The following is a 16,680-nucleotide window of genomic DNA, read 5'->3' on the forward strand; positions in this document are numbered from 1 at the left end:
GTGAGTGTATATCCGATTTAAAACCACATACTGAAACGGCCTATGTCGGAGTTGAAAAAATCTGATTTGTCGCGTTCAGACTGTCATAAAAAAATCAGATATGAGTCAGATGGGTCAAAAAAATCGGATTTGGGTCGGATTTGCCTGCAGTGTGAACGTAGCCAAAGATTTATTCTATTCATAATGATGAAGTGAAACTAAATGTTAAATCATATTTGTTCACTGTAGCTGTTGTGTGTTTGTATTTTATTTTCTCGTTATAATAAAATCTGTTGCCGGCCATTCTAACCTAAAGATGGCCTTTAACATTCGGTCAGTTCTAARAATATATATTCTGCTTTTTTCAGAGAGAAAAACTTGCACTTTTATTTTCAGATCAGGGTGAGATCATCACAGACAGACTTCTATGCACAGCCGTGTGACAGTAGCTATTCAGACAGAGACATTTACATTTTCAGAGTGGAGAGTGATGAAGTGATAAGTGTAACTTAAGCTGAGACAGTTCTGTAAATTAAACATCTAAAGGCCTTTCCCCGCAGGCTTAGTGAAGCACACTGCTGGTTTAAAGTGCAGCAAAGCACTAATCAAATGTGTCTCAGCTGCAGCTCCACAGCAGGTGTAACCAGACAGACCTTTATGTGTAACCTGCTTCAGAGCTCAGCTTTACGTAAGAAGACTTTTTTTCACCCTCTTAACAAGTGAGTTTTTTCTTTTTTATATATAAAAAAGAAAGTGCTCGAAATGTGTACTTAAACAGGCAAAACAGTGCTTCATAATTAGAGATAATACCTGTGTCGGCTCTCTGGCTAAGCTGTTATTCTTGCGTTGAGCTCCGGCTTATACCAGCTGAGCATTTTCTGGTCTGGATTTATTCAGGGCTGTAGATACAACTGCTAAAATGTTTACATTTAAGTATATCTGAACAACTTGTAGGATTACCGTAGCCATCTAAAAAAAGTTTAAAAAATGGTTAGATTATAATCTGAATCAGTGCAGTACGACAATTGCACTTGATAAGACTTCTTGAAATAAGGAAAAAGTTCCAGGCTAATATATTAATCATTGGCTGAATATAAGATTATAAGACTTAGATGGACAATGTTTGCAGCATAGAATTGCAGCTCATCTGGCAGCAATTAATTATTCCTCAGAACAGAATAACAACAGTAATATTCTCCACACTCAGCTATAATGCAGTGAAGTTTTSTTATTTGTAAGATCTGAGTCTCGTTTTAAAAGGAAAAAGTGAGTTTGACTCTAATGCATCAGTTGTTTTCTGCTCTTTTGGGAGAAACACTTTGGTAAACATGAAGTTTACAACAAGTGATGTGTGCTTCATCTTAGCATTTAACTGATAATGATCTGAAATAAACCAACAGCTTGTCAGTGTTCAGTATTTCTGTTGAACCCCTGCATCCCATTGGCATTCTTATTTTTTACATTTGTCAGACCTTTGTTTGTTTGTTGTTGTTGTTTGTTTTAAGCTGCACATTTTGTATTTTAATGTAGTGAAAATCCATGTTTCAAGCTCAACAAAGTTGTGCTACAAATGGTATACCAAAGTGGCACCATAGCGACTGTAATTCAAGGTTCATAGTACCATAAAGAACCAAGTGAGTGGTTTATAAAGCTCTACAAGTTAAMGGATGAAAGTCAGTGGGGGCTGTTTTCAATAAAACGTTTAAAAAAAAACAAGTCAGGCAGGGAGGACACAATTCTATAAAAAATGATCTCTGATGATAAAGCAACAAAATAAATCTGGGAATTTAAAAACAAAACTGCAATGTTCACTTTGTAAAGTTGCATCAGTTTGATCACATCCTTTTTGTCATTTAAATAAGTGATTTAATAGAAATAAATTCAAATGCTCTTATTTTGAAGTTTCATCCAAATAAACAAATTTGTTAACGTTTATTTGTTTTCACTAAAGTTGACCTCTTCCTCCAATATTAAATGCAGTTTATGTCTGCAGAAGAGATTCTCTTTCTGATCTTTGACATTTTATTTGTGGGCAGAGAGAAAATGTTAGGGTTATGGTGCGTTTACATACAAAGTCTATGGTGGACGCGCTTCAAGCAACGTCGGGAAGTTCTGCGGCGCCTCAAGCGCGATTAGAGCAGCGCAATTTGAACGATTTGAABGATCTGAGCGTTCGACGCGCTGAGGCGCAAATCGCTGAAGTTAGAAAATCTGAACTTTTGCAGCTCGAAGCGCAGCGTCAACCAATCAGAGAGACTCCACTGTGTGACGTAGCGACATATTTCCCGACGGGACAGTTTACTGAATGATGTCCACTAACCTGAAACAGACGGAGAGGAGCTCTTTAGCTGAAATGAGTGCCTGCAGTCGTGTCCTGATCTGCAGCAATACGTGGCAGCGACTCATCAGACTGGAAAAATAGTCCTGAAAGTGAGTTGTGAGCCTCTACTCTGAATTATCTGGTGAATTAATTATGAATTAATTATCTGATGAACGTGACATGCTCTTGCTCTCTGTAAATAAAGCAAAGCCTCTTCCTCGTCCGACATTAAACAGCCCCACAGAGGAGGGAGGGGCGGGGCGGCTGTCGCCGTGCAGCGCAGCTGTCCTGCGTCTGACCTCAAAGTGCACAAGCTTCAAACTTCAGCGTTGGCTGCRATTTTGAAGCTGAAATCGCGTTCGGTGTGAACGCACCATTAGGCTTTACTTTGAACAGTTTCAGTTTGCTCACATGCAGTTACTTTAACAGGCTGCATGCTCAGTACTGGRTTTCATTTGAGCAATGATTTTAAAAACAGGACTCGTTTAGAGGAGTCTGTAAATTTGTTCTAAACGTCTCCAAATGGTTCTGTTTCTATGTAAGAGCTCAGAGTTCTGCTTGAGACATCAGCAGGAACRCTCAGACCTCTGCTCACCTCAACGTCCAGAAAATCAGCTTCAAGCATGTCGGCTGCCATCAGCTGCTTGAGCTGATAAAACTCCACCACACTGGAGCCTGCCGCTGGTGTGTCACTTTTTCTTTTTGCATTCATAGCAGACATTTTTCAAAATTCTGCCAAATATTGAGACAGGCTCTGAGCTGAAGAGTTGACTTTTAGTTTAACGGGCTGTACTGTGTCCTGCTGCACCACAAATCCTTCATTCTTTGTTTCAATATCTGGAGCCGTTCAATAAGAATTTAAATTAGTCTTGATACAAAAAATTAAATCTTTCATCTGAATTTGTAAATATTTTTCTACTAATTAAACTCAAATCACAGCAACTTTTCAAACTCAGCATTCATCTGATAAAATTATAATTTGGGTTGTAAATCATTCTTATTTATTTTTCACACTTTCATCTAAATTATGTGTAAAGGTCCTCACCCCTTTTTTTATTCATTTAATAAATCTTACATCTAATGAGCTCTTTTTTATTATTTTCTTTGAAAGTGGTCTTGAAAAGTTTCCAGAGGCTTTAAGAAAACCTTTTCTAGGCAGTTTAAAAATATTTGTGTGCACCTACCCAAATAACACATACCTACTTATTATTCAGACATTTTAAACGCAAACCTTTATATAAAATCAAGTTAAATTTTCAGTTTTATTCCAGCTTCCTGGTGTAAACACTTTTAAGTTCAAACATTGAATATTGTCAAAGATAGCAGTTTGAAATTTATAAAAAATGTATTTGCATCGGTGYAGTGATTTCCAAAAAGATGTTAACTGAACAGAGAGAGTGCTTACAGATTGTTTAAAGCTCAGTCTGAAGAGCTTTTCTTTACTAGATCACTTGCTCCCTCTGCTTCTATGTGCAAAATAATGTGTGTAATTAAAATAATTAATTTACATTTGTCCTAATATAGCATGATACCAGTGCCTTCTCATATTTTAATACCATTTCCATACACATTAGATAACCGGTGTTTCAACATAATTACCATGTTCATTGAACTACTATACAGCTTCTTGGAAGGTCTTCGTCATTCTCTCCTAACAGGATGCTGTTAGTCGACACCAAAGCCCCGACCCACCAGACTCTGGTGGTCCTGCAGCTGCTTCCGCTCCCCTGCACGTCTCCCCCGTCTCTTCTCTTCTGGAGATAAAACCTTCAGGTAAAGACAGAAGTTTGTCTTTGCCTTCGAGGTTTGGTTCACTGTTGCATGTTTTTGACTATAGTCTAGTCTTTAGTATTTTATTATTCTGTTGTTGCTAAATATATTTGTGCTCAAATGTTTTAAGTGTTTTTCTGATGCTGGCCTGTTTGTAATAAAACTCATTAACTCTAGCAGATTAAAAAGATACCAGGTTTCCTTCAGAGGAACAAACATCTGATGCTGATTCATGAATCAGCTTCCTTTTTTCTCTGATATCACACACGACAAGGCAAAATTAGCACTTTTGTTTTATAAAGTAGAATCAGTAGATTTCTAATTGTTTTTTATTTAAACACACATGTCATACATTGTATCTTCTAATAACTGAAATGTCTTCACATTCTTCTTAAGACTTTAAATAAGACATCTCTATTTGTGCATTAAAGGATCCTGTTTTATCTTGCAGAAGAAGATGACTTCACCAGGACATCTGCAGTGAAGAAAAAGAAGAAGGTTCACTTCGGAGGGCCTTTATCTCCGGAGTTCTTTGATAAGAACTTACCGGCCGACACTCCGTTACATAAGGGGGGCACCCCAGCACAAGCAGCCACTCCTGGTGGGAGCTTACAGCTGCGCTCGTTGCTGAAGACGGCACAGAGCAGCGAATCTAACGAGCCGCAATATCAACCCGAACCCTTCAGCCCCACTGGGTTTGGCGCCTCCCCTACTCTTTTGATGCCCCGCAAGCTCAGAAGGTTGTCTGAAGAAGGAGACGATGAGGACAGAAAGGTAGGAGACTCACCTGGTAACAGAATTTAAGATGTTAGTGGCTGTAGCATCTGCATTACACCCCWCATCATCCACAATTAGGACAAAACTGCTAGTTTTTAATGCTGCTAACTCCTTTAGAGTTATTTATAATGGATGTGTTCATTGAAGTACCAGGATGTACAAGTATAGATGTTAGTCAGGACTAAAACTGTTTCTGTTTCTGCTTAGATTGTTTTCCCTGCTATGGAGGAGTTTGACTCTGCCATGATGAGTGATTCAGGTGGATTTTTACAAACTGATTCCAATAGTTTATTTTTCTGCTGCAGTGTAGCTCTTTGTGCTAAGTAATTTTTGTCATGTTAYCTTTTCAGTGTGTGCACCGGATGTCCAGCTGTTAACTTTAAACAYGGCTTCTCAGGATGAGCCTCTTTCTGAGGTTCTGACAGGTAAACTAAACAAAATTCTGTTTTCAAATTTATTAGTTTATTTTTCTGTGTTCTGCTGTTATAGGTCAGCTACAAATGAGCTCAGCTGCAGTAGTTTCAGTTGAATGGTAATTTGGTTTTTTCTAAAAATTGTCTCTTTGTTTGTTTAAAACGGTTACAAAAAGTTGGAAAAGTTATTTACTTTTGATCTTTTTGTGTACAAGAAACATTTTCAGGATGCTTTTTTACTTTCAAGTCCTTCGAGATACACAGTGAACACCAAATTATTTGTCTTCATTAAGATTTTATTCCAGATYTTCTGCTGGTTATTAAGGTTATTTGATATTCCTGTCACAAATATTGACAGCTGTTGTATTTCTCAATTTTCTAAGTCAGCTAATCAGTCTAAATCTGTTTTCTGTATTTTGAGTAATTCTGACAATGTAGGAGTGAACCATGCGTCGTTACGACCGTTCACTCTGTTTTTCTTGAATGGAGCATGACTATCCACTATTTTACTGAAACCAAAATTCAGCGATGTTTCTACATCTGCAATTGAACTAATTCTCATTCAGTTAAAATGCTACAATTCACGAGTAAAAGCTTGTTCTGAATAATGTTTTATATCTTGTTTAATAACAATTTACAGCTTAGCTTTCCTTCATATTCCTGATTGTTGTAATAACACAGGTATCATGATGTCATTTGTAAATAAAGATGTTGTAGTAAATATGTGGAGTAATAGAAGATGAGTCGGGGAAGATTTCTCAGGTTGTTTTCAATTGGAACTGAAACAATTTGAAAAAGATTAATATGTCCCAACGAGCTTTAAGTTCACCTGAAGCAGGTTGTAGCCAGTGTAAATTAAACTCTCCAGGAATCAGTAAATCTTTAGCATTCAGACTTACAATACGCTGTACTATAACAGCSAGTACTTGTAATGTGTAGAGTTAGAGGTCTGTAGAGCCACTGATTTAAAAACTCAGTGTTGTGCTAATGATTCAGAAACCTCTAATAATGGTAACACTTCCACCTTTCTATGTATGCAATAGTCTGTCTGGCCTAAAAGCAGTAGAACTAGTAATGATTATCTCCTTGTTCAGGATGGATCTTAAAATAACAATTTTTGCAACACGATAACACATATTCAAGGCTGATCCTAATTATCTGGGGTACTTTACACTGAAACTGGACCAGGATTAGTTTCTGCACTAGCAGAAATCAGTAACAATAAAATGATCAGACATCTGTGCTTCATTGTGCTAGTATGACTAGTTATAATTTGTGTTGTTTAAATGTAGGGAAAAAATAAAAACGGAACAATAGTTTATAAAAAAATATTCTGTGTATTGCATCTTTTGTGCACAATGTTTGTAATTTAAAGTATTACCAAAAACTACCTAAAATTTGACAGAATTCATTGTATTTTTTACTCTACAATTTTCTTAATGGGAAATCTGGAGGACTCCTCATATATAGTCATATTCCTTTTTTATTTTATTTATTTATTTATTTATTTTTAATCACTTCAGTAGAAAAAAAGAACTTAATATTAGTTTCTTAATTTCTTCATCAGTGATTTTTTTAAGTAAAGAGAAAATAGAAAAAGAGGGAAAACCAAAGAGAAAATGTAATTTGAAAGATTGAAATAGAGGTTAGAAATATATTAAATATACACCAAGAAAACACAGGACCACACACCCAACATCTGTCCGCTCACCTAAAAATAAATGGATAAATAAACGGATGGCATACATAAATATATACACATACCCATACACATATGCTGTATATATAGATATATACATACGTACTCTACATGCATATATTCATGCATACTGTAGATATATACACACAGACATATAAACACAATCAGTGACCAGTCAGAACCCCCCGGATCAGAACACCTGTTTGTGAGCAGTTGTGAACATGCGTGTACATACAAGATTTCTCCAATGGAATATTTAATAGTGACTGTGGAGGACCGGAGACCCAACCCCYAAGACACGAGGCAGACATAGGRAAGACCAGAGCCCAAAGACCCGAGAGGGATCCTGAGCGCAGACTCCCCTGGGGCACCTGCACGGGAAGATCTGCCCACCCACCCCCCAGATCAGACCATAGGGGAGAACTGGGAGAGTCCCCCCCAGCGACCACACGCACAACCCCTGGGACCAGCAGCGACAAACTCATGGGCCCCACCGGCACCCGCCACACCAGAACAGATCCAGGAAAGTGCACAGAGGTCCTGGCCCCCAAGCCATGTTTTTCTGATGATTAATTGTACACGATACGATTATGCCTAACCCTAGTGGGCCTCATATAAACTAGCAGGGGGGGAGTGGCCCAGACCCTAGCCTGACAAATACCCAAACATACAAAATCGCACCATCCCACCCTCATCCTCACACCCACTCATTCAAAGACATACAAAAAGGACGTCGCATTCCACTCATACTCCCGATACACACTCTATACCTCCCAGGTCCAGGACAWGTACCCACTCCCTACAGGAGGCAACACACACCCGAACCCAGGGGGTAGACCCAATCATGCTGGGGTGGAGAGGAATTGACAGCCGTAGCCCATCCCGGGCCACACCAGGCCGCCTGGCCAGCCCCCCGCCGCAGAAAAGCCATGCCCATCCCACCACACCGCCAACGGCCAAGCGCACACCCCCAGCCAACCACCCAACGGAACCCGGCAGCCACCCCGGCCAGCTGGGCATCCACAGCCACATTCCAGGAGTCCAGGCAGCACTAGGGAGGATGGAGAGCCAGCCCCAACCCCAGCAACACTCCGAGACCACCCACAGCCCAGGACGACACCCGGCGGCCTGCCCTTCTTCAGGACCCCCTCCCCAAATGGAAGCCAGGGAACAGGAGGGTAGTAAAGATCCTGACACCCACACCCCCACCCCCGGATGTACTGTTGGTGCGTGTTGTTCTATAGAGCAATTAAAAAGGGAAAGAAGAAGAGGGAGAGGCCGGCKTGGTGCCAGTTTCCCCTCCACCACTACTCTAAYCCAAAACCCTAAGTGTCTACATGCAAACCTTGGGAGTGGTGGGCACATGCACAGTAAGYGAGAGTGGTGCCATCCAACCACCTATAGCCATTAGTGCCCACCCCAAGTTCCTATATGTGAATGTCATGAAAATGTTATGAGTGAATGTCTAAGATGTACAATAAAATTTGGGACCCAGGTGGTTATGGCAAATAGAGATGTAAAATTGTTGCTCTTACAACACACCTGCACCCCCAAAAAAAACCTGCATGGGTGGAGTTGAAAATGAAGAGGGCGGAGGTGTGCGGTGAGGGATGGGGAGAAAAATAACTGAAGGAGCAAAATGCTCCCACAGGGAGTCAGCTCCCCCGCTGGCCCCAGTAAGCCCTCTCGTTCCCYGAAATCCACCCAGGAAGAGCAGCCCAAATACCTCTCCCTCCAGACAAACTGCCAAGTCCATGGAACCCCAGATCAGGGACGGACTAAGCCCCAAAGGCCACCAGAAACCGGGACCAACAGTCCTCCCCCCCAGAGCTGCCAAGACCCCCAAGAACTGACCCCCTGCCCCACAGCCGGCCCGCCGCCCAGAGAGGCCACCGTACCCCTGCAAGGACAATTTGGCCTAGAGCGCCCACTATATAGTCATATTCCTGATGATTTAGTCTGTTTATGACACAACTCTGCTTGGCTGCATCCCAGTTCTATCAAGTTTTTTTCTAATGGAACAAAACAAAGTCACACAAATATAAGACATTACTGTTCCTTTAGCATTTGAACTTCGCTATATCAAAATCATTAAAACCTCAGGAATAACCTGTTGTTTTTCAAATGTCTTGCAACGCTTATCTAAGTCCAGGTATTTTTCTGACTTTGTTTCCCTCAGAGTTTGACACCACATCCAGTCACAGTTCTCACATGGACGAGTGTAAATCTGTGTCAGAGGAGGATCGGTCTGAAGCAGATGATAAAAGTCCAACTCCGGCTCGATCCAGCAGCAGAAGGAGAAAGGTCTGCAGCAATTAAAAATGTTTTTAGTTCACTTTCTCATAAAATATGTATAACCTCCTGCCACAACTTGCACTGGGAAGTTTTCTACAATTTAACAAAGCTTGTGAATTCCATCCATTTCAGAGCAAACAGGAACGTAAAACTGAGCCTGGAGGGTGCTCCCGCAACAGAAAGAGAAAGGTCTGCCCTTACCACAAACTATCACGGCTTCATCTCATTTGTAGAAATATCCATTTGCCAGATGAGTTAGACTTGTAATAATTCAGAGGTCATAACACATTCCCATGTAATCCATTCTTTAATTCCACTGGATCTGAACTTATTTTCACCCTAAAACTTTTACATTGTGTGTGTGAGTGGGCACGACAGAGAGAGTAGCTTCAGGTCTGCTTTCTGTTCTTCCAGCAGTGGGACGAGCAGGAGCCTGTGAAGAGGTCGATGCGCTCTGCAGCCAAGTCAGCCTGCGGGAAGATGAAGGTGAGTCGCTCGTGTCTTTGCATCAACTTTGTTAACTCAACTTTGTGAGATTTCTTCAACAGACCTGTCACGTGCCCCTCTGGATGTGTGATGGTTGTAAAATCTCACACAAATCACTGAGTGGAAACACAGAAACTCAATCCAAATAACAAACAGCTGGACTTCTGTTCTGAAGCTGAAGACGTTCATGAAGTTGTGAATCGGGTTGAAACTGAGTAGGAATCAAAGTTTTTGAAAGCTCCTATCTGAATGACTGAAGCCCCATCTACACAGGCGTACCTGTATATGGGGGTCTTCTTGGTTCAGCTTTGATCATGTAAGTCTCCATTTCCGGTTCCAACCGTGTTTTCAGAAGCACCTCTGCAGTGGTTCAAAGTGGGTAGAACAGAGTATTGTGCGATGTTGATGTCAGCAGATTTCTTTACGTGGACTGGCTGAGCTGAGGCAGTGAAGGAAACAAAAGCTGATGCTACGTTCACACCAAACAGGTTTTGAGCAGCAAAAATGCTCCCAACGCCTCCAGTTGGACACACTACATTCAGACTAGGACAGAGACTAGAGGAGCGTCTGAAGCGGGAGGAGTTTCTTGTTTTTTTTTCCAGTCTGTCTTCAGCAGATGAAATAAAAATAAAGAAAATGGCTTTGCTTTATTTACTAAAGAGCAAGCAAATGTTTTGCACAGTAGATAATTAATTCACCAGATAATTTAGAGGTGGTTTGTTGCGTTAGTTTCACCACTCCAGGAGCTGCGAGCTGACAAACTATTTTTTTGTCCCAAGCCCAGTTTAACACTGCGGTCAGTTTAACGAGCTGCTGACCCACATCGGTGCTGATATCTCCAGTCAGAACACCAACTACAGCCTATTTCAGCTAAAGAGCTCCTGTCCGTCTGTTTCGGTTTAGTAGGCAACATTCAGGAAACCGTCACATGGAAAAATGATTCTCTCTGATTGGTTGACGCCGCACGTCAAGCAGCAAAAGTTCAGATTTCTGAACTCGAGCATCGGATGCTTTGGATGTGCCGAATACACGAAAACGCTCGAACGCACCTTCTGCTTCCCTGAATGCCGTGCTAAACGGCCTAGATCAGGGGTGTCAAACTCCAGTCCTCGAGGGCCGCTATCCTGCATGTTTTAGAGGTTTTCTTGCTCCAACACACCTGATTTTGATCGCTGGGTGATTAACAGGCTTCTGCCCAATTTGAAGAGTTAATTCAATCACTGAATCAGGTGTGTTGGAGCTGGAAAACCTCTAAAACATGCAGGATAGCGGCCCTCGAGGACTGGAGTTTGACACCCCTGGCCTAGATGCTCCGCAAGACCCCTAGAGACGGGTCCACTGTAGACTTTGCATGTAAACTGGACGCTCCTGCAGCTCAAAATGCATTCGGTGTGAACGTAGCATTAGAGCTTGAGCTGGACAGAGCATCTGAAATCAGCAGATATACCTGGAGGTTTTGGACAAATCACCCACAATTACACTATCACTTCTAAACAGTGATGCAACAAATTAAAAATGTCAGGTTACTTGACGATAAATGGCCGACCGGTAAATCGAGAGTTTCACCTTCTGGCTCAGCTCTCGCTTCACCACAACAGACCGGTACAGYGCCYGCATCACTGCAGAYGCAGCACCAATCCACCTGTCGATCTTCCACTTCATTCTTCCCTCATTCATGAACAAGACCCTGAGATACTTAAACTCTTCCACTTGGGGCAGGACCTCCTCCCCGACCCGGAGAAGGCAACCTAACGGTTTCTGGCTCAAGACCATGGTCCCAGATTTGGAGGCACTGATCCTCATCCCGGCCGCTTCACACTCGGCTGTGAACCGCTCCAGTGAGAGCTGGAGATCACAATCTGATGAAGCCAATAGGACCACGTCATCCACAAAAAGCAGAGATGTGATCCTAAGGTCACCGAAAAGGATCCCCTCAACACCTYGGCTGTGCCTAGAAATTTTTTCCATAAAAGTTATGAACAGAATTGGTGACAATGGGCAACCTTGGAGGAGTCCAACTCTCACCAGAAACAAGTCTGACTTACTACCAGCAATGTGGACCAAACTCTTGACWCCTGTCGTACAGGGACCTAACAGCCCGTATCGGTAAATATCGGTTATCGGCCATAGCAGTAATAATTATATCGGATATTGATATTGATTGATTGAAGAGACATGTAGAGGAGGTAAACAATAGCCGTATTTCCATCCAATTTTAATTCGAATTTTGAGCAAATTTTTAAAATTTCGCAAAAAGGAAAAAAACGAAGAAATGCAAATCAGATGTGTTTCCATCGACTGGCTTGAAGCGAATCAGTTACTTCAGACGCATGTGTAGTAAACAGGAAGTAAAAGTCACATCTCAGGACAATGGAGAGAAGTTATCAGGAACGTGTTGCTACTATCGGGAAAGTTGTAATTATTCTGTCATCAACTAGTTTTGGCGATGTTACTGCTGTCWGAAGATGTAGAGACAGAAATGCGATTCTCTTCACGTTACGGGAATAACTGAGAATACGCCGACAGCAGGAGGAGGGTCCTGCTGCAGTCGCTCTGGTACCGGTCCGGTACCATTCAGACAGTCGGAACAGCTGATCAACCATGTGAGGTAAATGTTCGCTACGTCAGAACTGATTCGGCAAATGTGTTTCTATCTCTCCTTTTGCGCATTAACCCTTTTAAAACAAAACACCTCAAGGGAGCGTATCAACTTTTATACGAATTAGAGGAAGTTTCGAATCATGCCCTTTCCATTCACATTTTCTGATATGATACTTCAAAATGCGCATTAATAAACGATGGAAACACGACTAGTGACACATACTAAGGTACAGTGCAAGTCAAGAAATAGTTTCTGTGTTGCAGAAAGAGAGTAACTTCAGCTTACTGCAGTTTGCTGATCAATAAGCAACATTTCTACATTTTTTATCAACTGAGCTGTAATGAAATGAAAAACAGTCAAATACTGTGATACTAAAATAATTATTAAAAATACTGTGATATAAAGTTTGGGTCATATCACCCAGCATTAATTTCTGGCATAAACAGCTACCTTGTCCGGACCAGTAGCGTTTCAGGTGACCAAATGCCAGTTTTGATATGGTGGAGCATTATTTTTGTGTTTGCTTTAGGACTAAAGAGTTGTGGTCAACCAAGAAAATTCAGCTGTAACTTTCTGTCCTACAGAAGGCCTGCTCAGCAGCCCGTCGCTGGGACAAAGATGTAGACCGCTCCTTGTAYGGCTCACGGCAGTACCTCTCCAAGAGCCCGGGTCTGACTCCCATCAGAGAGAGGCTGTCCCACGGCAGCCAGGTGCCAGCAGCACAGCAGACTCCTGGTAAAATCTGAAAATACACTCAGTAATGTTGAGTTTGTGGGAAAAAATTACACCTAGTATTTATTCTTGTATTCAGTGACTTGGCTATTGTTTTATGTCCAAGTAGTTATTTTTGTTTCCAGATGACTTAGGACTTTCAGAGGGACAGTAAAGAAATAAAGTTTCCTGATTATTTTGTCCTCATTCTTTAACAGCTCCAAATCAARAGACCCTCATCATCCCTGATGTGGCAAATAACACTCCAGCAAACAATTTTGTTGTGATAAAAGCCACGGAAAACACTTTGCAGGATTCTTTCCCTACTCCCATATCTGGTAAAAATGACAGGAGTCTGAGCTCAGCAGTCAGAAGAGGACAGAGGAAGGTCAGTGTGGTCAGCCAGGAGTCTCAGGATCAGGCAGGAGGAAAGACAGAGCAGCTTTCTGAACAACAATCATCATGTGGCCTTGAGGCTTCAGCAGGAACTCCATCACAGCCCAGTGACACTCTACAGAGTGATGTCGATGCAGAGGAACTTGATGCACAGATTCCTGCAGCTGTTTCCTGCGCTGATACAGGAACAGCAGATCAAACAAGTCCTGCACCTTCAGCTAAAACACCCGGCAAAACAAAGCTAAAGCAGAAGAGAGGCAAACGAGGCAGAGGAAGCTCAACCTTACAGGAACCACAGAAGTACCCAGAGGMGCACCAGGAGGAGGTCAGTGATGCTCCACAGATTGATGGTGACACAGAGGAACTTGATGCACAGATTCCTGCAGCAGCTTCCTGCGCTGATACAGGAACAGCAGATCAAACAGGTCCTCCTGTAACTTCAGCTAAAACACCTGGAAAAACAAAGCTAAAGCAGAGAAGAGGCAGAAGGAGCTCAAACCTACAGAAGCCACAGAAGTACCCAGAGGAGCACCAGGAGGAAAACAGACCAAGAGAGCAAGCTGAGAGTCAGCTTGAGAACCAGCCAAGCTCCGACAGCCAGGAGAAGGGGTGGGGGTCCTGTGTAGACCACACCCCATGGCAGGCCGACTTTAACGTTGAGGACGTTTTCAAACGTGCTTCCAGAAGAGGACAGAGCTCGGTTCGTCGCAGCCTGAGGAACCAGCACGGTGACGGCGCATCAGGACTGGCCTGGCTGCCCCACACCTCCCCCGACTCCATGAAGGAGGTTCGCAGGAAGACCCGCCAACGCCGGCTCAGTGGCGTTCTGCCTGTCCCCGCCCTCCACTTCCTGAGGAAACACAAGCCAACTCTCTGAACGAACTGACTCACGGGAGATAATTAATCGTTTCTTACATCCTTGAGCTGTTTTCCTGTTCGGATTTTATTTCCAAAGACATTGATTATTTTCCATCAATGCATTTGTTCCCTGTGAAATATTAGAGCTGACCACTAATTTCTAACAGTTTCCCTCTGGTAACCAAGCTAGTCAATACACTGAGAGGCCAATCATCTCTGCTGACCACCTCCTGGTCAATATCACCCACTCAGCTTGTAATCACAGTCCATCTTCAGCACCCCCCTCCAAAGTCATCAGATCAAGCAGCTGGAAATCAATATCTGCTCTGTACCTCTTAATTCACATAAGCAGCTGTTTATTTATGGTATCTGGGTTGCTTCAGTTACGTGTCTGTGTGTGATTTAAACACTTGTTTTATTCGAGCAGTAACAAAATGTGGAACTGTACGTAGTTTATTTGAGTCGAAGCTTTGTGACTTCAGGATGGGTTTGTTTAATCTGCTGAGTTAGATTCATTTAGAGGGAATTTATCCAAACAATAAAACAGCTAATGTGTGTGAGTTTGACGTTCCAGCTTTGGTTCAAGTGTTTTCTTTTCCTCCTCCTCTCTCACACAAGTCCTGGACCTCCTGCTCTTAAACGGATTAACTGCTGTGTAAATGACTGCTCTGATTTACATTTTGAAATCAGCCAAATGACTTCAAGTAAATTGACCCGCGGCCTTGCATTCCACCAGTTATAGATTCAAATCAGCTGCTCTTTTACTTTTCATATTCATCTATCAGAGARGAACAGAGAGAGCAGTAACAAATTGAGTTTCAAATTCAGTTCACATCAGAAGATTGGCTTCCCGAATGATGCATGGCTGTAATCTATCCATCACTGGGTAAATGACTACCTCCCTTTACATCAAGCCAGTCACTTGGCAGAAGGACGCTGGAGGTTTCTGTCTCTCTCTTTCCTGTCTGTGCCAAGGTCTTTTTCTGTGTCCCCACTGGAAGACAAATGGACRGACTCAGAGGCTGTAATGTGTTTAGATGCAGTGGGGCCACACTGCCACCATGTGGCAGCTTTGGAAAGTTGCATCCAACTGGATCAACGAAAACAGAAGTCAGATGAGCGGGTCTTAACAGAAGAGGAAGTGTAGAGTTCCATTTTGACTTTGAGGAAGTAACTCAGAGTTTTCATTTGATTTTTTTTTCTTTAAAAGTGAGTTCTGTGTTGCACTCTGAATCAGACTTGTTCTTGTTTGCAAACTGAATTCTGACTCAGCATTTATGCTACAATCATCCTGTTCTTTGCCCTTTTTTACATGAAACTACTCCTGTATACTTTGTGCTATTTTAATAATTCATATGTAAAAATGTTCAGAATATCTCATGATGCTTGGGTTTTATCTTTTTTTTTAACTTGTCAATTTTATTTCTCAAAAAAAATAAATCTCAGAGAAAATCATTGTCTTTGAAGTTCACTTCAGCAYATTTGTTCTATTTTTGTCATCTTAGGCCAACACCTGGCCTATTTTAGCTACTTGTAACTAGTTTGCTATGTTTTTATTTTGTCATTAGTTTTTAGTTTGCCTTTAGTGAACGTTTAGCTTTTTTTTAAGATAATTTCTACTTTTACAGCAAGTGTTGTGCTCCTGTTAGCTTGTACTTTGCTTATTGTTTTGTGTGATGCAGTTTGGCCAACAACAGAATTTAAATAAATCTATTCAATTGGATTTTTGGCATTTCTTTAGCTAACATTTTGCTACTTTTGAACCCTGCATTCATTTATTATCTATACCTGCTTCTTCCTTTCAGGGTCACTGGTGCCCATATCCAGCAGTCACTGTGTGAGAGGCGGGGTACACCCTGGACAGGTCACAAGTCCATCACAGGGACACATAGAGACAAACAATTCACTTTCACTCATCAGGGACAGTTTAGGCTTACCAATTAAACCAACAGTCGTGTTTTTGGTCTGTATGAGAAAACCAGCAACCTTCTTGCTCAGAGGCATCATCTCTACTAGCTGAGCCACCAGTCCTACCTTTGAATCATGTTTTGCTACTTTTAGCAGATCTATTGCTGCGACTTAGGCCGGTGTTTAACTACTGTAACTAGCATTTAGTTTATTTTTACATTTTTTTTTCATATTGGCAGCATATCAGCTTAGTGGTTAGTAATTTTACCTCAGCATGAAAGTCCTGGGTTCAATGCCCTGCTTGGACCAGGGGTCTTTCTGTATGGAGTTCTCATGTTAGCGTGGGTTTTCTTCATGTTCCCACAGTACAACAACGTGTATGGGCCCAGGCCTCCCTCACAAAAAGAGAGCTGTGATCTCAGTGGGATTTGTTTGTAACTTGTATTTTAACTAATTTCAGTTCAGT

At 41.8% G+C, this 16,680-nt stretch overlaps 1 protein-coding gene across 2 annotated transcripts in view; it reads left to right on the plus strand.

Annotated features, from left to right (window-relative positions):
• Positions 1-16,029, plus strand: part of cdca2 (cell division cycle associated 2) — a gene marked incomplete at its 5' end in the record, with an annotated part of 32,128 nt that extends 16,099 nt beyond the window's left edge. The window contains 9 exon segments of one of the 2 annotated variants that reach the window (XM_014018645.1): positions 3,958-4,072; positions 4,521-4,843; positions 5,054-5,105; positions 5,197-5,271; positions 9,138-9,262; positions 9,386-9,442; positions 9,668-9,739; positions 12,926-13,076; positions 13,271-16,029. In XM_014018645.1, the coding sequence (XP_013874099.1) occupies positions 3,958-4,072; positions 4,521-4,843; positions 5,054-5,105; positions 5,197-5,271; positions 9,138-9,262; positions 9,386-9,442; positions 9,668-9,739; positions 12,926-13,076; positions 13,271-14,325 (2,025 nt within the window). 2 annotated transcript variants of the gene reach the window in all.
• Between the last annotated feature and the right edge of the window lie 651 nt (positions 16,030-16,680).

The sequence above is a fragment of the Austrofundulus limnaeus genome, unplaced genomic scaffold (assembly GCF_001266775.1).
Source record: "Austrofundulus limnaeus strain Quisiro unplaced genomic scaffold, Austrofundulus_limnaeus-1.0 Scaffold198, whole genome shotgun sequence".
NCBI lineage: Eukaryota > Metazoa > Chordata > Actinopteri > Cyprinodontiformes > Rivulidae > Austrofundulus > Austrofundulus limnaeus.